The sequence below is a fragment of the Podarcis filfolensis genome (genome assembly GCF_964270895.1).
Source record: "Podarcis filfolensis genome assembly, chromosome: 3".
Lineage (NCBI taxonomy): Eukaryota > Metazoa > Chordata > Lepidosauria > Squamata > Lacertidae > Podarcis > Podarcis filfolensis.
Window position 1 is genome coordinate 68,863,696 of NC_139606.1, and position 18,728 is coordinate 68,882,423.

The window sequence follows — 18,728 nt, forward strand, 5'->3', positions numbered from 1 at the left end:
TAGCTAAATTGGGTTTTTTGTTGTTGTTGCTGAGACTGGGGAAAGGATTAGATTATATTTCTGCCTGTATACAATTGCTAACAATAAGACACCTCAGTAGAAACATTTTTACACATTTTTTTTAGTGTCTGAAATCTCAGCCCCCAGGCTAGTACAGAAATAGGTCAGAACCATTCATTGGTAAAGGGCTTAACAAAGTGACAGTGAATGTTCCTATCACCAGGCTTCCAATAAAGTTTACTGAATCTGGTCGTTGTCCCTGGCACAGGTTTCCCTCATGAGCTGTGAAATTCATGGTTTCTCTATTTTAACTTAAATAGGTAATACCTTGGATGATCTTTGTTAGGAAAGCATTCTTAAAACTATTTAACTGTTTATTGAAGATCTACAGCAATGGATTTCATTTGTAGGTCGACATATAGAATATAAGCTTAAAACAAGCTCTTTTTTAAAAGAATACCAACGGATTGCAAGCTGTAATACATTTTTTTTAGTGGGGGTTGGAAAACCACTGAAGTATGTGGGTGCCTCAAGGGGCCAAGCAAGGGCCTTTCTGCTCAGTTCTTTTCTGACTGCCACCTGAGCAGCATAAATGTCTAAATTTGAGCTCCTCTTTGAATTTGAGGCCCCCAGTCAAATGAGACCCCCATTGACCCTGCTCCTGTCTGAACCCCTAGACAGCCACTGCCTGTTAATATATTGAATTAGATGAGTCAATGATATGAATCAGCTTCCTGAGTTCCCAAAAAGTAAGTTTTCTATTCTGTCTCTTCTGTCCAGTTTTGATGCTGGAAAACATTTATTGGGAAGGTGGTCTCCAGTCCTGTTATGCATCGTCACAGGACACACTTATTATCCAGGAAGACAGAGGATAGTATACCTTTGGTTCTGTCAAGAGTTGTAGAGCTTTCTTCTCTGAGCATTTCAGTGTGCACATACATATTCCGCAAAATGGGACTGCTCAGTAGATAGCTGGATAATAGTAGTGAAAGGGAAACAGCTCAATATTCAAAAGGATGTTCCTGTTAGATCACTTTACATGGCATGGCAATCCATTGCACATGAGATAGCAGGCTAATGGCTTCAGGTCTGTCATTTCTTTGCTGCTTTCATTGTATTGACAAATGTCACTCATGTCTTTGTGTCTGTGCCCTTTGTGCATCACGTTACAATGTGTATCAGACAGCATTGGGCAAGATTTGCATAAGGAAAGGTTTCCAGGCTACCATCTGGGTGATCTGTCTAATCCTTCCCCCGATTCCAATTTATCAATGATAGATGATATTAATTTCAAGACTAGACAGGAAGAGGGTAAAGAAGGGGGAGGGGATATATTTAAACATCATTGCCTGCCTTACATAGTTGAGGTTTTTGTCACATCAGAGAAAGAATTGGGAGAGCGATTCAGCCACTTAGCTTAATAGCACAGCTGGTGGAACAGTAGGGAGTCTGGGTTAAAGCTTTAGCTAGGTCATTATTTTCTGCCTTCACCAAAGCAATTCAGTTTGTGAAAAGAAATTGGCAAACAAACACTAAACATAGTATACAGAATTTAAGCATGTAGGATCTTATAAGAAATGAAGCATACTTCTCAAGTCCCTAGAAACTTGGCACCTTGGAGAGGAGGTGAATTGGTATTACCAGCCTTTATAGTGGGAGACAAATTTGCTAAGGTGACAGGTTGTGTGACTATTATTTCACCCAAGCAACAGAGAAACATCTTTTGTTGAACTGGTGTGAAGAAACATGTCAATCATTCTGCACACAACAGCAGATGCAAACATGAAAATAAGCGGTTGCAATGCCAGTGAACCTTCACTACTTTCATACCGCCCAGTAGTGGCCACTGAAGTGCTTGAGTTTATATTAGCTAATGGAACTGCTCACCAAAAACACTCTTCGTTTCTGTAGCTGCTGTAGCATCAAAATAAAACAACAGCAAGTAGTGGGGTTGTTTATAAAAATTAATGTGACAAGTCAGGTTTGCATTAGCTGGTTTTCTTCCCATAGACATTTATAGGGGCCCCCCTATAAATGTAGTATTTGACATTTTGTGAAGTGGAAGATGATGTGTTATTAGGGGTAGTTAAGAGAGCACCCTGCCTTCACTTTCCACTGCTTCTTTGATTTGGTTCCAATTGATTTTGTAATGCTTCTTCCCATCTGCTGAGATGAGTGCATTGGTAATGCAAATGTTTAAAGATGGTGTTTTGTTAACAGTCCATTCTATCTACTATAAATATCATTCCCTGCACCCCTTGTATCCCGAGAAGATAAACTCCTGAAAATTTGAACCTCTCTTACTTACAACCGGCCTATCCATCTCCTCTTACATTTAAATTTACTTTTTGTTCTTTGACAGCAAGTTAAACAATCAGCTTGGCTTTCAGCTTACATATCAGTCCAATAGATCCTTTGCATGAAAGTTCATTGCATTTGTCATTTCATTACTGTTGGAGTGAAAAGTGTCTTATTACCAATATCATCTCAGTCTTCACGTTGTTCTGATTTGAACAGATTACTCTTAATATAATTCATGTATCCACACACCAAATAACACTGCACTCACTAGAATATCTTTATCACCCTCGTGTTTGATTCTGCTCATCCTGGAAATACAGTCATAGTCTGTTGATACGATCAGTAAGAAAAAGCAAATTGTCACTGAATACTGTTTGCTAAACATTGTCAGATTTGTTAGAGGCTGTGACTGTACTTGACAGCCAGACCACTTATTTATGTCCAAGTACATTGTAGCATTGGGGAAATGTTTGTATATTGAGGCAGTAATTTCTTCTAACTTCTGTCCTTTTGCTTATTCCATTTCTTTCCTGATTTCATAGCCTGTCGGTTTCTTCTTCCCTTTACATTTCCTTCCAAATCTCTATCTCCCATTTGTAATATTCAGTCCCTAGAGAGATTAATGCTAGGAAAGTGAAATTGCACCTCCCCTCCGGGAAAGTTGTACAAATTCAGCGTTTATTGGCACAATCCTTGGAGAAGAAAATATGAGTTCTGGTCTGAGCGATTCCTTCATTTGAACAATTCTCCTTTTGGACTTATACTTCCAGTGACTCTTGTCACTTCTGTTTCTACAGAAGCTATATACCTTCACTTAATGTTTAAAGTACTAGTTTCCTGTTCGTTAAGACTTGTCTAAAGAACAGTTTTACTCATGGCAGGCTTGGTATTGCAGTTCTAAATAAGGTCAGAGGCGACAGAGTGGTGGTGGGGAGGTACCGGGTAATCAAGTTTGAGCAACAGTTGTTCTGTCAAACTGTGCCACCTGTGCTAATCCTGCCAGTCCTCTTTCAGCTTCTTGGAGTAGCAAAGAGCAGACTAGTGCAGTCATCCTGAGGATTGCAAATTGCATCTGGGCTCCTGCCAGGCACTTATATAAACCCTTCCTCTAGAAGCACTCTCCTCAGCATCAAGGTGAACCCATTAAACATGAGCACCCAAACTACTATTTAAAAATGGATTGGATTCACTGAAGGTCACAAGATATTTGCCTTAGTTCTCCACAAAACAAAATAATAAATTGCTGCATCTAAAATACCGTACCTTTACTGTTAGTTACGGTAAGTACTCTTGAGTGGTGCAGGCTGGTTGGTGTCTTAAATATGACCTTTGTGATCAGCTGCTACAACCCCAAACTCTTGGGATGACTCTCCAGAGAGCAGTAAAATGTCTAGGATAGGTAAAACAGGTATTGGTATTTGATTGAATATTCATAATCTGTGTCCATGTCCATTAGCAGCAATCGTCAAAGATATTTGAATGCTTCTTCCACCACTTTCACAAAGCTTACAAGAAGTCCCCTTGTGCAATCTGTCTTAATGTCAATCTGCCTAGAATACTTAGTCCATATAACATTGATTGTTCTGCCTTCAAGGTAATTGCCAATTCCTTGTTTTCTCAGCTTGTTTTATTTTAATATTAATCCATTATCTTACTATTGAATTTTACATGTGGAGTAAATTCCAAACCGCATAATTAGTATTTTGTTCACAAATGATGCCCTTAAGTAATGTCATGTGTTATCTGTGATTTGGAATTCTGCCGTGGATCAGCTCTCCATATATAATGATATGTGATACAAATAACCATTGCCTTAAAACAATCTTCCCTAAGCTGGTGTCCTTGAGATGTTTTGAGCTACAACTCCCCTCAACCCAAGCCAGCAAGGGATGGGAGTTTTAGTCTAAACATCTGGATGGAGGGCACTAGGTTGGTGAAGGCTATCTCAAACCAAAGTTTTAATGTTTTGTGGGGGGGTTTTGGTAAAGAAATGTTTGAGTTTTCCATGTGGAAGTCTTTAATTTGTTCCTGTGTTGTGTTTATTTCTCTTTTAGGTTTCCTGGCAGGCATTCAGAGAAACCCTCAATTGTCTCAGTACACGCCTCAGCAAACTGGACCATCTATGTCACCCCATCCTTCACCCGGAGGCCAAATACATTCTGGAATTGGTAGCTTTCCACAGAGCAATTCAAGTGGTACTTATGGAACTCAGATGAACCAGTATGGGCCACAAGGTAAAACAGATAACACATAAAATAACCAGCTCTTAATCATTCTTTAATAAATGCTATAGAACATTTCTTATGCTGCAGAAATTTGTGTGTTTTTCTTTTTATATTTTTATAAAAAGACTACACACACACTCCTTTTATCTTTATTATTCCTTTGTGGATATCTTGAAAAAGAGTTATTATGAGAAATATTCTTAATTTTAAAAATACTAGCTGAACATAATTGAAATACAGGAGTCTACCCCCCATTTTTATTCTAAACAGATAGCAAGAATTCATAAGTTCACAGCCTGCACAAAACAGCACCTAATATGTACCTCCGGTCACAAGTGTGCTTTCTGTTGCTTGTAAGAAGTTGGTTTAAGCCTGTTTCAAAATATCACATGGATTAATCTTCATCTCAGAGTCTTCCTTGGAAAGTGAACTCAATTCTGATTGCCTGCCTTGCATGGAACTCTATTCCCCTGGAAATACCCCTCTCCCATGTGGACATTGGGGGCAGGGTGGAGGACAAACTCCCACGTTCTACCTCTACAACTTTTTGGAATTAATTTCTAGGAATTAAGATGAAGGGGTGGTTCCAGACAGAGCCAGCATAAACTTTCTTGGACACCTTCCAAGATCCCAGGAGACCCATGATCCTGCTGATTTAGGACAGGACCCACTAGAGGACACTTTTTCAGGAACCCCGTCAGAAAAAAGAATATAATATCAATCAGTCTTTATTGTGGTCCAAGACCAGACAGCAAAATTAACAACAACAACAACAACAACAACATAAGCCACAACAAATAATATCAGAATCAAACATCCATGTGAATATTTAATTCCAATACAGTTCTTCCTCCAGAAGGGTTTTTATAAAACATTGTTGTACAAGAAAATTTAACATTGGGCCAATATATAATAGACGTCATGTAGTTTTCTGGTCAGTTTTTATAGACCTTTGCAGTCACCAACAACATTCACATGTCATCAGGTTTTCAGAATTATTTTATTTAAAATAAAGGCCATATCTTTTGGGGCAGGGTGAGTGGAAAAGTCGATACTCATAATTTTTGTGATGAACTGTCCCACAGTTGTTAGGATCATAGAAGAACAGATTATGCAAGTCTTCATCTGCGCCTCCCAGCACTTTTCACTCCTGCTATTATTCTAGCCACGGGTCAGCACCACTCAGTTCAAAGAAATGTTGCCTTAATATATTTGATCCTAAAGTATGCTCATTCATTTGTGAGGGGAAGCTAGCTAGCTGGCAGCTAGCTGGTGTTGTTATTTTTAGCCGACAAGAAGCCTGCTTGCATTCAAGAGCTTGTGGGTGAAACATGTTCGTTAGCTCAGATCTTAATATCTGAACATCAGTAATTGGCAACAGTACAGCTGAAACTTCCAAAATGTAGCAGATTTTTCTTGTAGAGTAATAGCCACTACTAATGCACTTAAGAGATATGCCTGGCTTATATCCATGTGGCTATAAAACGATAGCAAACTGAAAGAGGAAGTGTCTATTGAAGGAGGTTGTCTCTTTTGACTAGCCCAGATGGTTCAGTTTACTGTTAGTTCATTGGCAATCACCCCTTAATTCTGAAAAGGTATACTGCTTCTGTGATTATTCATTTACTTCTGCATCATACATAAGTTCATCCTTCTTATATGGGTTGTGGTGGTGCCAACTCATTTTGAGTAGCTACTGGTTTGTCCAAAGCATAGGAGCCAGCTCTTTGGAACCAAAGTCCCTTCAACCCTGCCTCCTAGTAAATTATTTGAGGGGACTACCCCAAAAAAAGATTGATGGGCACTGCCATTCAAATGATGCATGTGTGCCACATCTTGGAAACGACCCCCCATATTTTATTCAAGCTGGTACCCCTGGTCCAAAGTCAGCAGCTATCTGTAGTTAATGCTTGAAATGTAAGTGAGGCGAAGTAACTCAGTTCACAGAATAAATATAGTAATGCTGGTGTGCATGTCTGTAGTTCAGTCCATGTTAAGTAGACCAGGAATACAGGTTGATTTCTCAAAAGTCTTGACAGAATGCAAAAAGATCATACTTGTGGATCATAAACTTTGGGTTGCCTTGGGCAAGATAAAGTTACTAACAAATTTAATACATAATAAATATATATATTTTTTTAAAAAAGAAACTTCATTCACTGGTAAAGTTAATTTAGAGATGTGTGAAGTTAGTCAATTTGAAAGTGTCAGTCACAACTGTCAAACAATTTGCAAGTTAAAGTTACCTGTTGTGACATTTCCAGGATATGCTGCAGACTAGAGATTTTCAAGTTGTGGCCAGCTTTTTGAATAATGCAGACAATTTCAGCTGAGTGCTAGAAGACAGTAGCTGATATCCAATTGTTACAGCCAGCTTGTGCAACAGCCGTTCTGCTGCCAGGAGGCCCTAGTTTACCACAACAGCCAAATTCAATTGACGTCTTGTACTTGTGAAATATGTTGTGCAACCCCTAGCACAACTTCTGCAGTTTTTATTATTATACTTGGTGACAGTTAAGCCTATGTGCATAGTTAAGCCTATACAGGACAGGGGAACGGGGGTGAGGAATGTCAGGAATTCAGCCTACACTCGAGTAGGAGTGTAGGCTCTAACAAAGAAGTCCCATTGCACAAGCAGAGGTTGTTCCACTCACACTTAGTTAAATATGCTCCTCAGACTTTAAATTGAGGAGCATGGACGAAATCAAAAGGTACCAATGTGAAAGTAGCAATAATGAATTCTGCATTCCACTAGATTTTATATTTCACAGTAGGAAGCGGATTAAAGATGCAATCATAACTCTGCTTATCTGGGAGTGAGCCCCGTTGAATTCAATGGGACATTGGAGTAAATATGGTTAGGATTGCAGCCTTAGCACCTATAAGCTGCCCCTAAAAACAAAGTCAACTCTCAATCAACACTGCAGAAGAAAGAAAAGCAATGGGGCTCCTTATGGGACAGCAGGAATTATATATGATTGAATATGTAAACAGTAAAGCAATTTACATCTCTATTTGCATATAATGTCCACTTGTTTAGAAAAGCATTTATATAAGAATCCATGTCAGCTCAATGGTCCATTTTCAACAGATTCCTCCAGCATGCTTAATCTCATCCAGTGGCATGGCTACAATACATTTGTTTGGGCCAATAAAATGGGTAAGTGGTTTTTATGGGGTGGTGGTCCTGTAGACCATTCTGTGCTGCTTGGAAGAAAGTCAGGATAAAAAATAAATAAGTGTTGAATTCTTTCTAGCAGACTTCACATGAAAGTTGTAATGTTTAAATTGGCCCTCAGAGGCATTGTTGAAGAACTATAGCCAGTCATATGAAACCTTTGTTTTTGCAGTGTTTCATATTGCAACTTTATTGGCTCACCCTCTGTGGGTTTGTATGCTTTTCAGGTTTGTCCAAAACGTTAGATATGAACGAACACAGATTCCAGTAAAAGTGCATGTTGCTTGCCAAAACTCACCTAGCTTCGCTGTAAAACTTCCGAAGAGGTTGCCATAATTAGTATATCCCTTATCTTCCTGGCATATACTGAGACCCACTGATCTTTTCCCAACAGCTTATTTGGAGGAGAGATTTTTTTTTTAATGGTGTGGTTTTCTGAACATAATATACAGTACTTTATGGTTTATTATTCTCAACCAAAATGTCATTTTTGTCATAGAGCTGTTCTTCATCTTAAAGTTTTTTTTGTCCAGGCAACATAGATCATAATTCTTTACTGGAATATTTCATCTTAAAATATTGTTCCTTTAGTGTGAACAATAGGTATAAAAATAGACTTCATTGTAGATTAATTTTACTGGTACATAAAGCCTTTGGTGAATGAGATTAAACTGATACTAATTCTAGGCTAGTTTCTATGTGGATTTTGATGCTCCTAAACTATTGGTCCAGTTCAGACATCATGGCCTCTGACTCACATGGCCTCTGACTTTGTCTCCTGTTCCCTCCTACAGTTGCTTTACAATAGCTATAGTTAATTTTACTTACAAGTCAGGGCTGAGAAGCTAAGATCAAGCACAGTGAGGCATGGTCTAGTAGCAGGGTCTTGAAGTCAAACACAGCAGAGTGGTCCAAGGGTAGACGGGATTCCAAAAACAAGGTATTAGCAAGGGTTGGTAGTAGCAGGTCAGTCAAAATAGGAACAATAAGCTGGCTTGCCCAGAGCTAAGAAGGACTAGTGTTGTTCAAGCAACTAGGAGTTTATGTATCTGGTCACCCAAATCGGCTGCAACTGATTAGCTTAGCCTTCCAAGTTCCCTGCTCCCAATTAGGCCCTTATTCCTGAGAAGTCCCATTCTTACAAACCTAGAGTGGGGGTTGAATGAACCTGGGAAGAAGCTAAGTTCATTCAAATAGTACCTGAATATATCACTGATTGTTTGTGCAGTTTGCACTTCATCCTGTGACCAATCAAACTAGGGAACTACTTTTTTTTTTAAAAAAAAAGCATGAAAATCAACATACAGTTTTTGTATGTTATGCTTTTTTGGACAAAAAATCCCTACATTGTTCCTGATCCCAGTAGTTGTACAGCTCCTTCTCTTCCATTATAAGCACTTGGTGTGCCCCCCACCCATGAACATAATGTTTTAGTTGTGGCATAAGTATTCCATCTTTTGACTTCTTGATCTGTATATAGATATGACAGAAAGGACCTCCATTCACTTTCGTCTCATATGGTTTTAAAGCAAGATGTAATAAAACAGACCTTTGCCTCAAATACAGCTTTTGTAGTGAGTGCTTTGAGTTCTGCCATACAAGGATTTTGTATCCATTTATTTCTCTGCTTCACATAAAGACTTTCCTTCATTGATGGAGGATGCGGGAAAGCCTGTGAGGATTCAACATTGTTTAGTGTGTATTGTAATATATTTACTGTAGAGAGGAAACATAACATTTGTGCTGTTTAAAGAAGCCTTCAGTTTCTGTGAGCTCCCTTATTACATGTTTTAGAATTTTGGGGGAATATTTTAAAGAGCTTTAAAACTCTTGTTGACTCCTATTGAAGAGATGATGCCAAAGACTGCTTTGACTGCTTTGTTTTCCATGAGCTAGGTTTAAAGTTAATAGGTTAAATCCAGTTGTGTCCCTCTCCTGGCAGAAGGCTATTTGATCCAGTAGAAACGTCCTTGAGTAGAAAGGTAGAAGAGACTGTTTTTAGAAATTTCACCTTTCTTCTGCAGGCCCCTTTGTGACACCTCTCACACTGTTCGAATCTAAGGGGTCCCCACCTTAGAGGGGTGCAGAGAGCAGCAGATGTAAGGGGGAATCAGCAAAAATAATCTCTTCCCATTTTCTCTTCATGGAAACCTCCAGTAGATCAAAGAGCCTTCCACCAACCATTGGATGCAACCATATTTCATTAAGTGTTTCAACTTGCCAACCATTTTAGCAAATTCTTCAGCTGCTTGCAAGGATTTTTGGACACAAGTGTTGACAATAGTTCTGTTCTGTTGTGAAATTGCTTAATTGGGATAGTAATTTTAGATGGATTATTTCATCTGCTTGTTTTAGAAGCTATTTGATTGCCTCTAATTCCACATTAGTTACTTCGCATGGTTGCTTTTGGTGCCTGCATGTAATGATGCCACTTGGAAACAACAATGGTTGAATCCTCTATAGGCAGATTCATCCATTTCTCTAGTTTTCTAAACTGAACTGTGAATTGGGTACATTGCTGAATGGCAGCAGTTTTGAGAATTAGCTTTCCAGCTGGTGGAAACCTTTTGGTTTGTAAAATATTATGCAATTATAAGGTCCCAAATTGTACGAACTGTGCAATAATTAGCTGCTAGCTTATGTTGTAAAGAAGAAGAAAAAAATCCAGATTTATAATTTACCATAATGACCTAGCCATGTTGAAATTATTGAGATTCTTGTCTGAAAATGGTAGCTTTCTTCTTAGTAAAACATTAGCCATTCAAACTGACTGAATGGAATTGATTTTAATGCCAAAGCAATGCTCTCAGATAACATGCCAAATACTGTGTCCCTTTTCCTGTTAAGTTCTGCAGTTCCCTGTTCCCCCACTTTCTTTATACTGCAAGTGTCTCTGCAAATGAATTTCTGGGTTTTAGTCAAGAATTGGAGCTATGAAAGCATTGGTGTATCAGAGATGTACCCGCCTGCCAAATCATACAGAGGTTTGTTGATTCCATGCTTTGGTGATCATACAGTATCCTAAAAGTTACGCTGAATAAGTGACAACCTTCATTTTATTCAGTGGCATGTTTGACATGTATCTAAAATGGTAGACACATGCACTGGAATTGATACATTTACAACTAGAGTTTTGTTTTTCTGTTCATTAAGCATAACGTGACATACACACATAAGCAATATAAAATGGCTGGATATGTGTGATTTATTTTATAGGAAGAAACACTTCATGAGCAAATGGTTAGTGTCTTCAGTTAGCCGTGTTAGAATTGATTCGGAACAAGCTTGTTACCAAAAATCTGTATAGAAGCACTCAGTAGAATTAAAATTCTGTTTTAAATAGTTTATTTAAAATATTTATTTGTTGAGTATCTAAAGAAGAACTACACACTGTACAGAACATGTAAATAAGAAGATAGGCTTTGTCAAAATAGGTTTATTGTTCAGTCTTAAATGTGTTTGTATTTCTTGCCAGATCATCTTTAGGACTGTGAGTTTTCCCAATGACACTGACACTGAGACAGTTTCAACTTAAACCAGAGTACAAGTGCTTCTCTGGATTTGGTGCATGTCATATTTTATTTCTGTTTTCAAGCTTAAACGCTGAAGTCTATGTCTCCATTCCTCTATTTTAAATTTGGTTTAATAGGGCCACTGCTTTCTCCTCTATATAAGACTCTACAGCTCCTGCAATTAGTGATAATTCACTGAAATGGGCTGGAATCTGAAATCCATTGGCTGAAAGGAGAATGGGCTGCTTGTTAATGTTCCAAGGCTGCCACGCCAACCGGTACCCACTTGAAAAGTGTGGCTCTTGCACTTGGCTGCTTGACATGTCCAGCTGATGGAGGCTGGCTCAGCATCTGCTGCATTCATTGTATCTAATGGTGTATCCATCTGTTGGCTGTCAAAGCCATTGCCAGCAAATTACTAATATATTAGAGAAACATGGAAATAAGTTTGTAATTCTCATTCCTGGCTTTCTGTCTCGTTTGTTGCTATTTATTTATTTATTGAGGTGTTGAGGGGGGGAAATCTACATTTCCCCCCCAAAAGGTTATCGTGTTCTTGTCAACCTAGCCTATTCTGACTCAACCACTTTGATAAAGAAGATTCCTCTGTGTTTGTGGGTGATGTCTATTCTACTGCTGCCCTGCACGTAGCCCCAATAAGGAAAATTCAGAACAAATGTTTGTTTTTTTAATACCAGAAGATTACAAGGCGTTAGAGATCTATACTCATACTTCTTTGTTGCAAATTAATTTTACAGTATCATATGAGGGGCTTCAGACAGGTCAATGTGTCTCTGAGACAAACACACACACATGTATATACATACACACTTGCAAGTGTGTGAGTTGAAGTTCAACAACATCTGGATGGCCACAGGTTCCCCCTCCCAGCTTTAGATGAGACTTCAGTGTCATCCCATGGAGACACTCTTTCTTTCTTTAAGATAAATGATTTGCATCGGAATGGTATTATTTGGATTAAATAAGAATGGAAGCAGGAGAAGGAACAACAACATCATCTCCCCAAAATCAGAACATGGGAAGTCACCCAAAAATGTTTAATTTGGAATGGAATAATTTGGCTTCTTAAATTGTATTATGATTTGGTATTGTATCAATATGGCTTATATTGGATTATTTTTAATGAAAAATTAATTAATTTTTTTTTAAAAAGAGACATTCTTTCTTACCTGAAGCCACAAGACATTTGAGAGATCAAAAGAATTTTATTGTGACTCATCTTGTCTATGAACAGTAATATAGAACCTTTGTCTTTAACAGCTAGCATAGATCCTCCTCCTTGTATAAAGAAACTGGGAGACGCTTCTCATGCTGTTTCAAAGACTCAGTTACAATCTCAAGAAGTGCAGTCATACCTGATAAAGTTCCATTCTGAATTCCCCTAAGTCTTGAACAGAGATTCCTAATATAGCATATAAGGGTCAGATCTATGCTGACGATTGGAATTATATACATTATATATGTTAGAAAGATTACTATGTAAAGCAGAAGTAGATAATGTTAGATTTCTGAGGGCTATTCAACCTCCAAGGTTTTTTCTCCTGACCACAAAGTCCTCACTGCTGTCATGTGATTACTAGGCAGGTGTGAAGAAGTTTTTCCAGGACAAAAGACCCAGCAGGTGTTGATGTCACGTAAAGATTTTCCTGTTTCACATAGAATATGAATGGGAATGTCTGGTTTGTGTTCCGCAAACACAGCTGCATAATAAAAATAGATATGTGTAGAACAAACAGTGGATATACCAGTGAATTTATATCTGAGTGGAAGTAAAATGTCAGCAATAAAGGCTGTTGGTGAATTGTTTATCAATTATATTAGAAAGGTTGATTACCTATGGCTGTGCTGGGGTGGGGATTAAAAAGTTGTACAGTGGTACCTCGGGTTACATACGCTTCAGGTTACAGACTTCGCTAACGCAGAAATAGTGCTTCAGGTTAAGAACTTTGCGTCAGGATGAGAACAGAAATCATGCTCTGGCAGCGCGGCGGCAGTGGGAGGCCCCATTAGCTAAAGTGGTGCTTCAGGTTAAGAACAGTTTCAGGTTAAGAACGGACCTCCGGAACGAATTAAGTACTTAACCCGAGGTACCACTGTATTTAAAATAGCAGCTAAAACTGGAGGCTGGCATTTCATTTTAAGCACATAGTGGGAGCGCTTGTTGTCAGTTCCTAAAGTGAATGCTCAGTGTTATTTGATTTCCTTTAAAATCACAAGATAGAACTTGTAAGGCATGACTGAGTTAAAAGTGTACGGAAAAAGAAAAAGAAATAAACATGATGTAACAGGGCTTGCATATGAACCTATTATGAAGATACCATGACAATGCCAATCTAGATCTTTATTTGTTAATGTACAAAGGGCACGGGGAAGGAATTATATATGTTCTGTGTTTCTTATTCTAGAATGTGGAGAATGAGAGGAAAGGGATCTAATGTTTGCATTTCAGTGAAAAGTCTGCTTAATGGGAACACTTTTTCAAAGTGTAGGAGCAACAAGGAAGACATGCCACCACAGCCTGCAATGCACAGTACTCACCCTAGCTAGATTTCCTTAAGGTCCTCCTTTGTTTCACCCCCATGTTTCTACTTCTCCACTCTTTCAACCCTGCTCCTGGTTTTGCAGGATGATTATGCAGCTGCAGCCCCCACCTCCCAAAAAATCCTGCCTTCTCCTGTCCACCACATCTCCTTAGTGAAGCAGGTCCACCACTTTCAGAAATCCGTATCTGCAGAACACCAGTATTGGATAATAGATAGGGAATCCTCCATTTGTGTCTTGCACTGTTTGGGTTACTTCACTGAACAAGATTTTCCAGCAAGCTGTTTCTCTGAATCCAAGGTTTTAACTTTATTTTCCTCTGTTACATTGTTTTGTCTAGGAAACTACTCCAGACAGCCAACGTACTCTGGAGTGACCAACACGAGTTACAGTGGCCCAGGACCTGGTATGGGTATAAATGCCAGCAGCCAGATGCATGGACAAGGGCCAGGCCAGCCTTGTGGTACCATACCCCTGGGACGAATGCCATCAGCTGGGATGCAGAGCAGACCGTTTCCTGGAAATATGAGCAGTATGACCCCCAATTCTCCAGGCATGTCTCAGCAGGGAGGCCCAGGGATGGGACCACCCATGCCGACTGTGAACCGTAAGGCACAGGAGGCGGCTGCAGCAGTGATGCAGGCTGCCGCAAACTCCGCCCAGAGCAGGTATGAGTCCAAAGGAAAGGATCCAAAACCATTTAAAATGTACTTGCTTATAAAGTAAAGGAGGTTTGTGCAAAGGACAAAACGGTATAATTGTTAAAAGAAACCCAAATGACAGTGGCATGTGTTTACCATTTCAAGACATGTTTTATATCTATGAATATAAGTATTTAGAACAGGAAATCCCACAGTTTTAATATGACGTAAAAAGTAAAATCCCTGGAATTAACCCCTGCAATTCTGAAAGGGTAAATTTAATACACACAGGTGTAACATGAATTGTTGGGGAAAGGAGGGTGGAAAGAAGCACCATTGCTGGGATCGTTGTTGTCTCTTGGGCATTTGAAGTCTCCAGAACATTTTCAAATTCCATTTGCCAATGGATATAAGCAGTTGTGGGCAGGGGCCACCCTTTTTAAAGCTAACCAGAATATCTAATTTATAACTGCTGTTCTGAGGTGGAGACTGAAATATGGATTATTAATCTCTAGTCTTGTGGTTTTTGCAGTACAGGAAGCATCTTCCTCAGGTCTTGAGGTAGCACCATAAATTTACACTCCATGGCTAATATGTGCAGCCTACTATCCCTGGGATGATATCTCCAAGACCCTTAAGGGAGAATACCTGGTTACTGGATTGCAGTATGTGCCTGCAGTTCTAAAAACCTGTGGAAACGCAAATAGCATCTTCCCTTGTGCTGCCCATGGCAGCCATGGGGAACACATGCTCTCACGTTTCTTGAGATCATGTTGTGTTTCTCTGTTTCATAGTGTTGAAATAGACAGACTTTTCCCCAGCAGAAAAATGAATTTTATTATTGTTTTGCAAGATGGATCTATATGCATGTATATATTAAGTGCATGCATATATAAAATACATATTTATACACATTTCTACAGACATATACATTGCATTTGGTTATATAATATACCATTGATGACCTTACGCACGAATTACTCCAGATATTTTTATGTCTATTATGCATATAAAGGAAAAGGTATACACAACTTGTTTGTACTATGGAGGATTAGAGAGACCTAAAACATCTTTTAAAAACCCCAAAATACTACTATTTTAATAGGATAAAATCACATTACCTTTCTAAATTGCTGACCTGGGCTCCTGTGAAATTCAGTAGATCAACAGGTTTTATGCATTTTTTTGTTTTGGTTTGAGCAATTGGTATTTTACAAACATAAAAGCAATGTAATTAATTTTAAACATTAATAATTGCCAGTAAAATAGAGTGCATGGTTGCAATTCACATTATGAATTTGGATAAAGTATTTCATATTTGATTTAAACACACAAACATAATACCCGTAGATTGCTTTCCCACTTGAAGCCTAACTCTCAAATCTATTTTGTAGACTTACTTTTCAGTTGCTGTATCTCCATAATCAAAACACAACATTTCAAAACCTCTTCATCACATTGTGCGCCCCAGGTAATCTAACACCTGTAGGAAGATTATGAAGTCATTAGACCTTAATTGCAAAAGGAACATTAGGAAGCAACTTGTGGGATGAATCCCTTTTTATCCAAGAGGTTTGGAAGCACAGCATTTTTCTCCTTGGTTCCTAATGGAAAGCTATATGGCTATTTGCCCAACAGTAAGAATCCTACATGCTTCAGTGTGGAAGGATTGTAGCTGACGAGGTGGTTCATGCTTGTGATCCAATACAAATCCAAAGAAGCTGTTCTTTTGTTCTGCTTTAGGCCACCATACATTAGGTCGCCTGCTTATCCCAGCCAGTCTGGGGCTGGCGGACGCCCCATGTTTTCTTCACAGCACCCCAACTATGGCAGCACTCAGGCTCCCATGATGCATCAGCCTGACCAGTACGGGTAGGTAGCCATGTAAACTGGACTTGCTGTGGGATCTTGACAGGGTTTTTTCTCCTAAATGTTATATGCCATTTGGCTATTGAAGGCACTCCAGATCAAGTATAATGCTTGCATCTGAAAAGGAATTTGCTTTTTTGTTTTTACTAACTATGTCAGATATGAGTTTTAAAAAGACAAACAAAAAACTGCATGTCACCCACACTGCATGGCTTGTGGCATGGCTCTGTTTCCTTCATGCCTGAGAGGGAAATGAAGATCTCCATTGGCTGCAAATAAATTAAATCTTGTGTTTTTCTGCACCATTACTTGTCCCTTCCTCCATTTTTTTGTCGTTGTTGTCTAGGAGCAGAATCATGAGACACTGAAATTACCATGGCTGTCTTGTTGTTATCATCACATTAAGCTTCTCCCCAAAAATACGCTATGTATTTATGAAACTGATTGCAGAAGCAATGGCAGTAGTTAGTAATGGGGCTTATAAAAGGTTCCATGGTATCATAATTTAAACAATTTATAAAAGGGTGACAGCCTGCTAACACTCTGCCAAGGGGTGTAAAACTTGAGGTGTCTAGTATGAAATTACCTGAACTACGCGGGATTTTGTTCCAGTTAATTGTGTTTTCATCAGTATTTCCCTACTCTTTTTTTTAAAAGATTACATCACTGTGAAAGTGCTCCCACCATTCAGTTTCAAAATTTTCAGAAGTAATACACACCCAGTCAAATTACTGCTATAACTGGCCAACTGGAAATCCCCAAAGTTGCAGTATTCTTCTCTGGATGCAGGGACACCAATGAGTCCTGATTTTGCTAACATGAAATATTTAAAAGAATTGTGTGGCACCCCTGGAAAAAAATGAAGCAAAACTATTAGGACTTTTTAACACTGTGGAAGTTTATACTTCCTTTTACTTAAGATTTCTGATAGTCAAGTTAACATTTTGGTCAGCATCTACATGCATTTGAACGTAACTGTAAGCAGTGGTTTGGCACTCCAAGCATGAACTGGAACAAGCCCAAGCAAAGCCTTAGGCACATTTGCCCCCCTCGTCTCCTTCCACGTGACCACTAGTGTCTACCTCTGGTTTCACAGAATTTTGGCTTGTTATATATGAATAAGAGATTATGGTTTGAAACAAATTCTGGGGTGTTAAAACTTGCCAGCTACATAACCCGTAATTTGAAGTTGGCTTGTTTTGAAACCCATCAGAGTTCGTTTAAAACTATGATGTTTAGTTTGTACACAACAACAAACCAGGATTCTCTGTAACCAAAAATAAACACATATTTTCCACAGCTGCATAGAAGGAGGAGGAGGAAAGGCAAAGTTTATGAGCCCAATAATTTGCTTGGGCTTGTTCCAGCTCAAGTACATAGTACATGTGAACTGGGCCATGATAGGTAGTTGTTGTTTTTCAAAACAAAAACAAAAAACCCTAGAACAACACACTTATAAATGTCACAGAGAGTGAACGCGCACAGTGTTTTTCTACCACATCATTAGTTTTGAAGGGGAAGCCTGTAGTGTTCGAATGTCATTGGCAATTGAAACAAATTACCGATCTTTGGCGCCTCGATTAAAATAAAATAAGAGAGTGCAATCCACCTCCCCCAAAGTTCCTTGGAATGAATGAAGTGTTGAACTTGCTTAAGTGAGTTGGGTGGGAGGTAGTTTTATGAAACGCTTTTGATGGCTTCCAAGTCATATACTAAACTGTAACATGATCCCAGTGTTGAAAGCACGGGTTTCTTTTTTTCTAAACCACAAGAAATGCTCTTAGAAATTTAGGAATCTTATTTAGACACAGAAAGCTAGTTTGGCTTTGCTGTGCCAAGTCACATTAAGCAACTGTGTAAAATGAATTTAAATGGCATGCATCAGAGCAAGCTCACTTCTGCTGAGGCAGAAAATCAATGCCTGCTAAGCAGAACTTGAACAATCAAGATCAGGGATTCAATCGGTTATATTATCCTGTATTCTGGTGCAGAATTCTACCCTTCTAATTAAAAAGAAAGGTTAATAGTGCAATCCTAACAATGTCTACTCAGAAGTACTCTTACTGAATTGAGTAGGCCTTACTCCCTGGTAAGGAGGGTTAGGATTGCAACCTAAGACTTTTAGAAGCAACATCATTCCGACATCTCTACAGAAGAAGTAGTTACCCTCTTGAATGGTAACTATTTTTTGTTTTAATAACCCAGATGGTATATTATGTAGGAACACTATATTCACTACTAAGCAGACAAGCCTCTCTCTAGTGTGGTTTGGACTTGGTGCCAAAGAGTAATACCATTCTTGGAGATCAGCAAATAACCCTGAAAAAGCAGGAAGCCATAAAGAGTTAAATCACTTTCCTTTTCCTTTTTCTTGTTTTTGTCCTGGCCAAGACTTTCAGAAGCTGTATATTATGGATAAGGAGAGTATGCTCACATGTGA

At 38.8% G+C, this 18,728-nt stretch overlaps 1 protein-coding gene across 19 annotated transcripts in view; it reads left to right on the forward strand.

The window, feature by feature from the left end:
- The window catches only part of ARID1B (AT-rich interaction domain 1B), a 351,760-nt gene that overhangs the window by 270,106 nt on the left and 62,926 nt on the right, over positions 1 to 18,728 (forward strand). For 11 of the 19 annotated variants that reach the window (XM_083607913.1, XM_083607919.1, XM_083607914.1 and 8 more), the window contains 3 exons: positions 4,356 to 4,535; positions 14,119 to 14,446; positions 16,163 to 16,291. In XM_083607913.1, the coding sequence (XP_083464039.1) occupies positions 4,356 to 4,535; positions 14,119 to 14,446; positions 16,163 to 16,291 (637 nt within the window). The remainder of the gene's footprint in view (positions 1 to 4,355; positions 4,536 to 14,118; positions 14,447 to 16,162; positions 16,292 to 18,728) is intronic. The other 8 variants (XM_083607916.1, XM_083607903.1, XM_083607906.1 and 5 more) reach the window with 1 other exon arrangement.